At 45.0% G+C, this 13,602-nt stretch overlaps 2 protein-coding genes across 2 annotated transcripts; both read right to left on the bottom strand.

Moving 5' to 3' along the window:
• Positions 1-381: 381 nt before the first annotated feature.
• LY89DRAFT_662978 (uncharacterized protein) lies at positions 382-1,550 on the bottom strand (the record flags this gene model as incomplete). The annotated part of the gene is made up of 3 exons (XM_018212679.1): positions 382-972; positions 1,027-1,205; positions 1,247-1,550. The coding sequence occupies 3 exons, from the start codon at positions 1,548-1,550 to the stop codon at positions 382-384; spliced, it is 1,074 nt and encodes a 357-aa protein (XP_018078578.1).
• A 10,281-nt stretch (positions 1,551-11,831) lies between these two features.
• Positions 11,832-12,854, bottom strand: LY89DRAFT_572400 (uncharacterized protein; the record flags this gene model as incomplete). Its single annotated transcript, XM_018208640.1, has 2 exons — positions 11,832-12,341; positions 12,387-12,854. The coding sequence occupies 2 exons, from the start codon at positions 12,852-12,854 to the stop codon at positions 11,832-11,834; spliced, it is 978 nt and encodes a 325-aa protein (XP_018078577.1).
• Positions 12,855-13,602: the final 748 nt, after the last annotated feature.

Genomic DNA, 13,602 nt, shown 5'->3' with positions numbered 1-13,602 from the left:
GAATCCTCTGTTGACATCGACAGGCTCTCTTTTGCCAGCATCTCACATCTACACGGGACCTACATTGTTGACAGATGATCTATAAACATAATTTCACAATCAGCTATCCTCAGTGTCACAAGGACTGTTTTCTGAATACACAGGTTTGTCTTGGACTATAGTCAATAGTTCTACATTTACATCCTAAAGCTACATGAAGTTCACGAAGCACCAAGTACATGCCCCATATCCAGAATGTCTTCCCTCAACCATGATCGAGACCAAACGTTCATGCCTCGGTTACGTGACAACCATGCCGACACTGCGTAATGCAAAATGAACTCAACTATAAAGAAGGAGCTTTATTTCATTCCCTGATTGCCCCCCACATAACCAACTCCATTAGATGTTCGAATCTCCAACATAACACCTCGCAAGACATTCACCTTTTGACATCAACTTCATCGGAATCAACTTTTCACCATCAGAAAACTGGGCTCCGAAACATTTCGAGGCAGATTGAAGCCCAATTTCTGTCTCTGGAAATAAAACGTAGAGGCCCAGATCATCGAATATCATGGACGCACCCTCGTTTGCGGCTGCCCACTTACGAGCTATTGTCATAAGTTCTTGTGATCGTTGATGGTCCTTTTCACTTGAAGGGTCTTTGATAAAGATGTAATTATCATTAGACAGATTGGTACTAATGGTATTTCTCTCGGCTTCCTTCACATGCCCATCAATGAGGTCTCGATGAGAAGCTGGAGGCTCTTTTGCTGAGTCTGTCTCTGCCTTGATTCGTTTCACGTTGGCTTTCAGCGAATCTCCATCGGCTTCGTTAGCCTGGCGCTTGGTAACTCGACTGGTCTTGGATTGCCCAGATATAGTCGCAGGCTCGGACACATTCTCAGATGCTGGTTGAGGTAGATTGCGGAAACCACGAGGATCATAGGTCGAGACTTTGATTGTGATACCTTGTGCTGCTTTTCTGGCCTGCTTCATATCAATATTGCTCTAATGAGTCGCGTTGCATCGTGGAGGCAGTACCTTCTGCTCCAACCATGCGGCATTCCAACGGTTCTTCTTGTCCCTCAATGGACCGTGTTCCGCCTCGTGTGCAGCAAGCTCTTCATCCCTGACGCGCTCGAGTTCAGCTCTCTCCTGAGCATACTTTGCAGTGACTGACAATCTTTCATTGTCCTCGTCGACCTTCGTCTGATCGTAGCCTCTTTGGTATCTTGTATGCACTGCGGACGGGCTTCTATACCTGCACGCAACGCGCTGTCTCTCAAGTTCTTGAGGCCCTGTCTTTGTGCCCTATACTTCGTACCAACAGTCGCGTATTCAGCTGCTTGCTTGGCATTCAATAGAGTTTCCCCATCTTTGAATCGGTTGTGAATCGGAACGCGAGAAACCCATGGAGCATCCCGTTCTTCGCGCGTCAGGAAACTTGCGTACAATTCCACGTCAAGGTATGCGACTCTGCTCGGATCTGGCGGATATTCAGGTGTGGTGCTATTGTTGCTAGAATCTGGTGCTGAAGACCTTTCGTACTCTGTTCGGGTTGCCATTCTTGAGATTCGCAATCAGTTCTGAGTGTTGAGGTATTTGTGGCTGTTGTGATTTGGATGAGTTTGCATAGAGCAAAGTCTCATATAAGAGCTTCTTTCGCTTATTTTGGATGCTAACAAATCAATGTCCTATTGTCTGTTCCAACAATTTGTTGTTAGGTATCATAAGATCTCTTGAGACCCTTAGGCAAAACGAAAACTAGAATATGGTACAAGCTTCTACTTACGTCTTCAAAGTTAACTCGATACAGTATATTCTTTCATAAAAGACAACAAGCTTGGAGGCTGGCCAGTGGGCAAGGCAGTCAGTCATCAGCTATATCAGTTTAGCTCTGCCGTATGCGCAAATTGGTTCTTTATCTCTATCTCCACCAATCTTTCTGTTCCCGCTTTTCTCAGATTCTATGCCTGTAAACAACTCCAAAATGATGATGATATGCCTGATAGTGATTTTGGCACATCGAAGTCTGAAATGTCGGGACAAAACACAGGACATTCAACAAATGATCCCTTACCGAAAATATTTTTACTCGAGCTGCGCAGCTGATCGCAACCACACTGTCGACAAAGAACAACGATTCAATTTACAGCCACTTTCTCCGATTCCCCCTTCCTTCTCATCAACAGCATCTCCAAACATCCACCTCGGTCTAGATCATGGCAGAGGAGGCAGCCACGAGGGTATTGCCAGCGATTCAAGGGATGATAGATGCTTTCTACGAAATGACTCCCATGCAGAGATTAGAAACCTCCTTACTATTACCCTTTATCCGAATGACGACTATGAAAAGGAAGGTTGTAAGTATTTTCTGTTTCATTTTAAAATGCCCTACTGATTCGATAGCATATCAGGCGCTTCGAAGACTTTCTCGACATGACCAAGAGAATCAACGACCGCAGTGAGGAGCGGGAATTCTGGCGCATATTCATAGAGGAGCTTCGTGGAGTCCCGGCAGTCCTTGATTCTCATCCAAACGCTATCAAGGAGTTTGCTTTTCAATTTACATTGTTCCTACTCGACATTTTTGCCAAACGGGAGCAAAAAGTTGAAGATCGTCAGCTCGAGCAGGAGTCTACCAGCAGTGGTTAGTCTTATGGAATACTATCCATTTCCCAACTCAAACTGACGAATCCGATGTCAGAATTAGGTGAAGATTTATGAGCAGCGGTATCTCGAGTGCTAGTCTTGGAATGTGAGTCGACCCTGTCCTTTCAATACAAACATTAATTGACCAAACTTACAGGAACATTTTCTCTCCGACGATCTCCACCTGTAGGATGGAATTCGACACCTTCGAAACGCATACTCTGAAACCTCTATCACCCCTGTAGGACACAATTCATGCGGCCGGATCGGTTACCCTTGTGAATGGTTTTGAAGGCAGGGGAAAATCGCTTGAGCAGCAAGTCAAATAAGCCTCCAGCCTAGTAGATTTCCTACTCATACAAAAGTCTCAGAAATTATTCGCTGTATCGTGCTCTGTACCCGTGCATACACACACTTTTATAACCACCTTCGTAACATGGCTTATCAATTCCGCAAGTTTATTTGCCTAAAGTATGGACTTTCGAAGGAAGTGTTCTTCTAACTCGATGACAACGCATACACAGTCTACGACATGTCCGTCTACCTCTCCCCATCTCGCTCCGACAATCTTCTCGACAAGTCTCCTCATGATTATCTTCCTTCATTCCACATACACTTCACATCCTCCGAGAAGAATTACAAAATTGGAGCACACAAAGAAATTGATGAAGAATGTGATTTTGGTGGAGGCGTTTTTATACCCAAACGAGGGGGCTCCATTCTGCTTTGTGGGGGGTTTGAAATGAGTGAGATTAAGAAGAATTCGAGGCACAAGCAATTAACCTCAGTCCAGTCTTCACGCTTAGGAGATTCCCCACCCCACAGCCACCTCGCAAGCCGCCTTACTCGTAGACGAGAAGTATATAAACCACCCATCAAATCGGAAGAAGAATATTACTTAGTAAACGTTTGTGATAGCAGCGCTTCACTCAGCAAGGACTACTCTAATGACTTCTGACAATTTTGCTCTTTAAAGTGCCAGCTGTAGATGGAACATTGTCGAAGTATGAATTAAGCATGCTTAGTGAAAGATTCGAGAGAGATGTGATGCTTGACAACAAGGAGTTTGTGACAACAACACGAAACAATCCTTCCAGGCCTATTTGCCACCCCACCACAACTTTCATGCTCTAAAGTATAGAATACTCGAGGCATTTGCAATCTCCTCCTTTGGGTTCTATGCTCCTGGTGAAAATTTGAGGTGGGAAACACGTGTCTTTATAAGCTTAACAAGGAGGAAAGTTGAAGCAGAGCTGAGGGGTCGAGTTCATCTTGGCCGGAAATATCTTTTCTGCAAGCAAATGTAGCATTCCTCGTTATTTCTAAACGTGACATAGCATAGAACGCGCTTCTGACGGGCAGATTGCGACTCTGGTTTGGATGAGGAAGGAACCGCTAAATCCACGCTAGTGAGTGACCACAAAAAACAGCAGCTCGCAACACTTTCTCTTCTCGCCCTCGTTCCGATGGGTGGTCATACCTTTTCTCTCGTGAGCGTCCAGACTCAATTCTCCTCTTGAAAGCAACACCTGAAAACTTCTACAAGCATCTCAATTATGCCGAACGACGGCCCCTTTCATCAGATCGCACTCCTCACTGTGGTTCTTCACGACATGACCCCGACGCGTAGACTGGCATTCGTATTGGATGTCTTTACTATGACTCTTTATCCGGGCCATGATCGTCGCGTCCCAGTGTCTGGTATGGTTAGTATCTTCTTTTCTATCTTTATATATTATACTAACATAGGCAGCCGAGAGGACAGTTCGAAAGTTACCTCGAATGAGTCCATGACGCTGACGAACAGCGTCGATTCTGGCTCTTGTTTGTTTAGCTAGGAGAAGTTTGGGCAGTTTTCGCTACTCATCCAACGGCTATCCCGGACTTTGCGAGGCAGTGTACAATGTTTTCATATACCATTGAATATGAACTGCATCACCCTGAAGACTGTGAATACTACCGCGAGATTTGAGGACGGTCATTGCGAGCCAACTACTAGCAGTGGTCAGTCTGAAGATTTCGCTCTTGCTTTGATTGAGCCCGAACTGACGAACAATCCAAGGTCAACGTTAAGTGAACCATTGGTTAAGTGAACTATTGTCACTCACTTGTCGTCGTTTGAAGCCTTCGAAACCTGTTCTTGCAAAGCACTATCGTCTCTACGCGAAAATTGAATCTCGTTTCTGGTGGTCGGCTCTGTTCGGGAAGGACAATATGCGGATTTCATTTGAGATGCAACGATTGCTTTGAGCGGAAGGTTGTTTCCTTGACAATGGCATCACATCGGAGTGACGTACCCCAGGGTTGAGCGTTGCTAGCTTTCAATGAAAAAATTCTACATCCTGACGTGCTTCGAGATCGTGCATTTGAGGTTCCTCGAGAAAGAAGAATGTTTATAAAGCCTCGCTCATTCTGGCATACTGCATGCAGCGAGATATCATAAAGGGAATCTGACGGCTGCTACGATTTTGCCATGGTGACTTGATGAAGAAACCTCGAGTCTCCAAGATCACAAGGCTTAGTGAGTGCATGCCTTTCTTATTCATTGTCCTTTTTTCCTCGACATCCCAGCTCTGCTATTAGTTTACTTGAAAGTACACGAGATCCAGGAGTATCATCTAACAATCCGAAATGCTTCACTAGGCGGAAAATCTTCTTGGAATAGCAAAGTTGTTCTTCGACTGCCTTAACCACAGGTCTCGACGCCTATGAGTTTTCACCGAAGTATAGGTTAACATAGATGCACTGCTAATGTTGTTATATAGACACATGAAGGGGTTCCAACTCAAGGCGAAGAAAAATACTGTCTAACTCATCGCCATTGCCCCCCATATATGCCCACTTGCTCTCAAACGTCAGTCGTGTCTGAGAATTATTTCCTACGGCAAATAAAGAGTTCATAACAGCTATGCCAAATTCACCATCTGTTGACCTATTGGTGACTCTGGTACAAAGAGATAGTTCGCTTACAGCGCGCAAAATGGAGCAGGCTGGCTAACTAGTCAGTCAGTCAGTTATCAGTCGAGCTGATTCTCCAACTGATAGACTGATCAAAATGAGGGCATTCAACTGATCGACTGTCAGTCACTTATAAGTGCTGATAAGTTAAGAAAACGTGACTTTTGATCACGTTCCCCTACCAAAAAGTGGCTTTACCAGGTTATTATTAGAGTATATATTATTAAAAAATGTAAACGTATAGATTGCACAGCACAATAAAAGAGTACACACTAAGAGAGTACATGCTGAAAGAATGCATATTGAGAGGATGCGGGTGCACTTGCATGCTTTAAGACGGCTCATAAGTCCTAGAAGAGGGCTGAGAAACCATAAGATTAATACCAAGGACTTGACTAGGCTCTAGCTCAATAAAAGGCATAATTCTTAGTGTTTTGGTAGAGTTTTAGATAGATGGAGTGATAGATTAAGGATCAGAATCATCATGATGGAAATCCTAAGAGTTAAATGTTCGTTTCACCGCCTTTTTGTTGGCCAATCAGAAAGCTTTTTTTTGCTTGTCCGCCTTTGAATCCTCCCTAAAAGGCTTCAAAAATGACTCCAAAATCGAAAAAATCGAAAAAATCGAATCTCTGAACTAATCAGTTACTGCCAGTTGGACTATTGGATCACTGATAGACTGAGACGATTTAAAATGTCTAAACTGATTCACTTTAATTGCTCACTTGTCAGTTAGTTGACCAGTCGACTGACTGGTTGGCCAGCCTAACCTAGCCTTACTACTCTCTAAATTGTTCTCTGCGGCTAGTGAATCTATAAATTCACTTCTTTCGGTCCTTTGCTTTCCGTTTTTCACTCTTCGCCCTCCATTCACCTCCCTCAGCCCCCGTCCTCCGTCTTTTCTATATAAACTCCTTTCCAGCCTCTCTATAATCCGCACAAAAACGTTCCTTAAACAAGAAGAACGTAGGAACGGATGGCGGTGGTATTTGGAGTGTCATCCTGGCCGCGGCCTTAGTTATGTAGAGCTAGTGTAGTTTGTTATACTACGCTTTTTCCGTAGCGTTATTTGCTATAAAAAGCTGTAGGGTATTATTATTGTTAATTAAATTGTTATTATTAATTAAGTTATTATTGTTAATTAAATTATTATTGTTAATTAAATTGTTATTATTAATTAAGTTGTTATTGTCACCCGCTTTCGAAGTTTTCCACAAGAATCACGTTCAATTTCTTGCACATTGGTGTACCACAAGTTTTGCTCAGACAGCTTGAAGTTAAAGAAGTGCTTTCATTGTCAGACTGCAAAAGACAATTGACAACAGACAAAATGTGATAGCAATGATAAGTTGTTGACCATGTACACAATCAATTACACTCCACCAACCTTCTGCCCCGAGAAAGCTCAGAAGCCAAAGGATTGCTAGCAAGCACTAAGGCTTTCTTGTTGCTGTTTTCTATTTGTCTGTGGATGGTGGGAGAGAGAGGGGTGTTTATATACCCGTGAACGGAGGGTGTCTGTCGAAGAAAATCAAAAGACCACGTCAAGTTCATTCACGCCAACAATGAAGCTCCAGTGTTTTTTCTCTTTTGCTAGAGAAGTATAAAACCTACCTCGATTTCTGGTGATGGACTGTACCTAAGTTCAAACGCTATCGGGCACACTGATGTGCGCCGGTGACTTTCCGTGGGCTTGGAGCTCAAGTTGATAATCATAGATTGTACGAGTCTCAAGTACCAGATACTCAACTTAAAGAAGTTCGCTGCAGATTCGAACCGAAATAAATGTGATTGTCGCTCCACAGATAGTGAAAGGGATCTGGCAATAAAGAAATAATTGACAACAAGAAGATCTTTTTCACCACTTTGACACATCCACGTTCAAGCTGGAAGCAAACACCAGGTACCTGAGTATCACTAAAGATGAAAATACCACAGACGCCAGTCGATTGAGACCCACCAGCCATGGTATGCACTGCTCTCTTTTCGATGATCAGTAGTTAGCAAGAGAGGGTGTCTTTATATACCAGAGGAGGAGGTGAGTTCAGCTGCTAATAGTTCAAGTGAACGTTATCAACACTAATTCGCTCCCAACATTACCTGACCAGAGTTGCCAGAGCTTGAAGGCTGAGTGAATGATTGGAGGATAAGTGGTAAGATTATTCTCCTTCGACAGGTATATAAACCCCCACCCCACCCCTCCATGAACTCCAGAGAAGTACTACCACAATGCAGAATGGTGGGCCTATGGTCCACAGTTCAACGGGTCCTAGCGAAGGGACATTATTCACCCAGCGAACGAAGTCTCAATGTTTCCTACCCTCACCTCAGACTCGTAATCTGGATTAAGTTGAATAAATGTTGACTTGACAACAATTGGATGTTGACAATAAGACCACTAACACACCATCTTAAGCTGATTACAGGACTCCTACAGCTACTTGTCATACATTACCAAACTCACATACCCATACGAAAGTACCGAGCAGGGAGGCCACTTTGGCCGGTGACTCGAGAACCAGCATGTCAACGAAACAAGCGCTCTTAATCTTTGTTTACTGACCGAGGATAAGGCAAGGAAAGTGTTTATATACGCAAAGAACAGGTTGGTTGAGGTCAAGAATTGTGTAAGATTGTGTGAATGAGAGGTTTGAGTGAATAAAAGAAATGACTTCTTGGTGGTGAATAAAGAGTCACCCAGCTAAATTCTTCCTTTTCTTTCTTTTTACAAGTATATAAATCCCCATTCTTTAAGAAAATATATCCTGCAATGCAAATCCGCACCATTGGGCAACACATATCATGCCATTGCGTCTTTCCCCTTATTGGTCATCCATCCCGAGGGGAAGTAGTAAGCTTCGCTAGCTCAAGTTCAAACACCATCTGTGTGAGCTGGAAATTCCAACATGGAAGAGTATCCCTCACTTGACAGCAAGGCAGACGTTGACAACAAGACTCTTTCCTCGACCTCTTCTCACTGATCGATGCCTAAACTCGGATCTTTACGAGCAGGCTCATATACTCAGGGGAAGAACCAAGAAGAGAGCGTACTCCAACGGACCACTTAGGTTGGCTGTACCATTTTCTTAATTGCTTGCTGGACTGTAAGGCGGGGAAAGGCAACTTTATATACCCATAGAGTTGGTGGGTTTCGCGTTAGCCTTTGCTCAACTTTGACTCATCAAATCCGTCGATTGAGTGAATAGTTTAACCTCTGAATTCTGCAGCGATTTTTCTTGACGGACAGCTATATAAACTCCATAACTTTACCATCATTTCGAAGACAACATCAATACAAGCTGATAATCGCTGGAACACAAGTGGACGCCTTCCTGGCACCACAGAGAGAAGGCACACTAGCGTTTTGTTGTGTAGCGATCAACAATCGATTTTGAGTTTTCGAGAATAAAGTGATTCGTTCGACCTATCGAAAGTTACTTGGCAGCAACTGACTATTGACGATAATCGAAAGAATGACAATGAGACTATACCGCAAAATTACCATCCTCAAACCCGGTCTCACATACTCCGGGAACAAAATTCAACGGCAAGACACTAAGCAGAGACTCGGCCACATATTTCAACGACATCTCCTGGTTTTGGGATTGATGGACAGAGAGAGGGGAGGCGGGGTGTTTATATAGACCATGAAAAAGTGGATTTGGGGTGAAGATTCGATCAAGGGTGCTGTTCAAAGTGAATATATGGTTTGCTCATGAGATTTGGGGGTTGAGTGAATGGAACAGCCTCTGAAAATCAGTGCCTTCTCTTCTTTCGCCTTCTTACTTTCAAGTATATAATGCCCCCCAGACCCACGTTTCCTGTTTGTTCTGTGTGTATACCCTCAAGAGCGTTAAGGCAGACATATTTCTCAAGTTACTAGGTTCACACCAGCTTCCTGGCCTTTGAAGTAGAAATCTTATTATTCATTCGAGGTGGCGAGCTTTACCGTTGTCAAAGAAAAGTAATTTCCAGTTGATAACAAATCAGGCATGGACAACAAAAAATCCAAGCAGCAACTCAACGCCTTATCTTTTGAATACTATGCTGCGTATCTCAACCCGAATCAAAGCTCCTAAACTTCAAAATGAAAATGGAATGAATTTTTTGACTCCGTCACTCCAGGTACTAGGTGGGCAGTTGAGCCGTTGTTTTCCTGTCGACACTGAGGTGATAGCTAGGTTATATATATACCCAAGAGAAGAGCGGGAAATGGCTTTGAAGAGAGGGGCGGAATAGATTCACTTGAAGTGGCAGTTGCACAGAAAGGATATTTGACTTTTGACTCATCAGACTAGGTGAATAAACTCCACTCCACTTTTCAAGATCCTTCTTCGTATTCTTCTTCTTTTTCCAGGAGTCTATATAAAGAGCCCTGAAGCCAGAAGAGCTTCCTCACAGATAACCATCGTTCAATACATTTTTGAATGTCCGCTTCTGGGGTGCCCTCTCCAGAGCATGTATTTCAAGGTAGGCAATATCTTCAAGTATCCTATATCCTTCAGCGTATTCTGTTTGTATACCCGTCACTTGATAGTAATTTTAAAACTTGACAATAGCCCAAAACTTGAAAACAACTAGCCACCCAACCACATCGATCGCTTGAACTCTAACCTAGCACTACCTTACCAAATCTCAGCCACAACCACAAACCCAAGCTTAACACAGCAACAAATTGGCTCCGGCACCATCGATCTGTTCTACTGGAATCTTTGCTTCCTGCTCCTATCAAGGTCGCTGTGGGGTTGTTTATATACCTATTTACCCCCGGAAAACTTCTCAAAAACAAAAAAAAAGGTAAAAATTCACTTAAGATTCACCTCTATATCCTACCATAGCAAACCAAAAAAGAGTCAATTCCTAAGAATCCTTGCAAAGCAACAGAACCTCGAATATATAAACTCCAACGAATCGAAACTTCACAACTTCAATCCTCCCAAGGCTGAGAAGCTGCACATATTATTTGGCCCTGGTGCCTGCTGATGTGCCGGGGTGTGGAGCTAGAGTGACGGTCTTCATCTAGCCTCGAGGTGGTGTATACCCAGGGGCTCACGTGATCTTCAACCAAGTGATCCAGGTAATCCGTAACACAACCCCGAAAACCCGTCCACCGTCCAACAGCTCTCCTTAAAATCTATATAAACCCCGACCGCCCGAAGTTTCTCCGGATTCTTTAACAATATTCGAGCACCAAAAGAAGATGTACTAGGTGCGTGGTATATGCGACATATGTCTTGAGATATGCAGAGCCATGTATGGAGCGCAAATATTGGGTGAGAGAGAGAGAGAGAGAGGTAATGTAGGTATTTGACAACAAACCCAAAACTTGACAACAGCAAACCCCTCCCGCTTCCTCTAAACACAAACTCCAACCCGACCTATCAAATCTCCCATCGTACGCAGTCAGAACTCCCAAATTCCACGTGGAAGCGGGATGAGGGAAAAGGCTCCAGAACCACATGGGACAACAGAGGCTGTTCCTTGATTTATGGATGGTGAGAGGGAGGGGAGGTTGTTTATATAGGTAGGTATTCCAAGAAAGCTCAAGAGAAGTGGAGGAAGCAGGTTAGATTCACTTGAGTAGGTTATTGAATTTCGGGTTTCAGGGGTGAAGAAGATTCACTTGAATTTGATAGCTAAGTGCTGAGTCCAGGGTTGAGGAAGGGTGAAGTAAAGTCCGGGGCAGGGAAGTATTTGAAAATGGATTGAAGTATTGAAATGCCGATTTTCGAGTGAAGCTTAAGGTTATAAAGTACTTGCAACGCAATTGAAGTTTGTGACCTCGAGGCCGAAAAAAGGAATGGTATCAGAGTCTCTCAAAGACCAGGATATTCCTGGACAATCATAAAAGCGCCGTACTTATGGCTAGCCCAGACATTTACACACAAATTGATATAGGAAACTTCCCACTCATCCAATAACACCAACTCAATCTACTCAACTAACAAAAGAATATGAATGGGTATGTTCATTCAAGCAATCGACTAAGCCAAGCCAATAAACAATTGTACTGCCAACTAGCTACCCATCTTCTTCCCACTCACCCCAGCCAGCCATCCATCCAGCCACACCATGAGAAGAAAATCCCATCCACCCATGAAGCGCAAGTAAACCGAACCCAAAAACCACCATGTACCATTTTCCTTAGTATGAGACAACGAATGCACCCTCCTTTCATTCCAGCAAGCAAAAGATAAGAAGGTCATAAGAACGTGAAAAAAGGAATAACGAAAGGTCTAATTATCAGCCTTCGCCTTCTTCTTCCTGGGCTTCGGCGCGCTCTTGGGCGTCTCGACCGCGTCCTCCTTCTCAATCGTGCTCACGGGCTCATCGGCTCCCTTCTTGTTAGATCTCTTCCGCTTCTTATCTGGACTCTTCTCTTTCTCTGCTGCGGCTTTGGGAGGAACGATGCTAGAGCTCGCGGGAGGGACGATGGTCTCTGGAGCCGCAGGGGTTTCTTTAGCACTGCCCCTGCTCTTGCGGGTGGATTTGGCTTTGGGGGTCTTGGGCGGTGGTGTGGGTTCCTTGTCTGGCTCACCTTCGGCATCCTCGTCGTTGAGAGCTGCTGCTGAGGACTCTCCGACCAATTGGGCATCGGCTGTGTTGTCAGTGGAGATGTTGTGCTCGTCGGCATAGCCGGCGGCTTGCTCGTCTGTCATGTCTTTGGCTGAGAGGTTGCCGGCTTTGTAGGAGTGCATCTTGGCGTTGTAGAGACGGAGGTTGTCTTTGTAGGCATTGGTCCAGAGCTAAGGTTGTTAGGATGGATCCCAATTGAAGAGTGGAAAACTTACCTGCTTGTCATCTTGCGCCATTGTTCCCCATCTTCTGGTTCCCTCGTTGCTCACAGCTCCCTTGGCTACATCTGCTCCGAGGTCTGCGGCAATAATGGGACGTGCGGTCTGCATGTATAGGAAGAAGGGAGTAAGAGGACGCTTGGGAGCATTGGGATCATGTTGTCTCTTCTTGCGTTCCTTCTTGTCGGCAGGAACCTCAGCGGGTGCAGACTTCTCAGGACTGGCCGCGCGATTGGATTGCTCTCCCAGCTTGAAGAGTGGGTTTTCCCCGAGCTTGGCTAGAGCAGAGTCAACATCGAGACCCGCGCCGTGCTCTCCGAGGACCGCGTTGGTATGCTTGATGTAGGCGGTCGAGAGGGTTTGGATGGCATCTTGGAGCGTCGCGAGACCAGTGACAACCTTTGCCCACATTAGTGTCTGTTGATTCAAGTAGTAGTCATCGAGTGAGAGGCGCGGGGTTGACATCGCCGGACGCGAAGTAAACAATGAGCAGCGCGTACGTGCAGCGAGGTCAACTATGAGTCGCAGACGAGAGACACGCTCACGATAGGGTCGCGGGATGATGGGAATGCGGGATTCGAAGTCTCTGAGCGTGTTGGACCAGTTGATGTTGTGATGTGCGGCGCGCGGGGGGAGGAGAGAAGTGGCGGAAGGTCTTCAAGGACGAGGGAACGATTGAAGATGATATGCGCCGGGTATGGGGATGGGATGGAATGGAGGAGCAGGAGGACATACCGAGTCGCGTGTGCGAACGAAGCTATCGACATCAATGGAAAGGGTCTTCTCTTCTTTCTGCTTGTCTTCGGCCTTCTTGGCGCGTGCCATGATGATGGATCTGTGGTGTTGTGGTGGTGGGCGTGATAATTGATGTGCTGTGGTCACTGAAGAGCCCACGGATGGATGAAGTTCGAGGGGATTTCTGGGGGAGAAAGAAGGATTTGGCGGGTTGCGCGCGAATTTTTCACAGTGATGTCGGGCCACCTTAGCGAGTTTCCCAAGCTGGGCTCCGATGACCAGGCTAGCAGGGCCAGGAATTACACAGCGGGTTGACTGAAGAAATGGATGTGAAAGGGTACCTCGATGAAAGTTCATCTATCGCTTTGTGAAGTTCAGAATCATTTAGTGATACTTTTGCCATGAACAGATAATCCATCTGCGCTCTATTTTGTGGTTGATTCTTGGACCTGATTGCAGTCATCTGTTCCTGCTGCCA

The sequence above is a fragment of the Mollisia scopiformis genome, assembly GCF_001500285.1.
Source record: "Mollisia scopiformis unplaced genomic scaffold LY89scaffold_1, whole genome shotgun sequence".
In the NCBI taxonomy this organism is placed as follows: Eukaryota; Fungi; Ascomycota; class Leotiomycetes; order Helotiales; family Mollisiaceae; genus Mollisia; species Mollisia scopiformis.
This window is presented reverse-complemented; position numbering and strand designations above follow the sequence as displayed.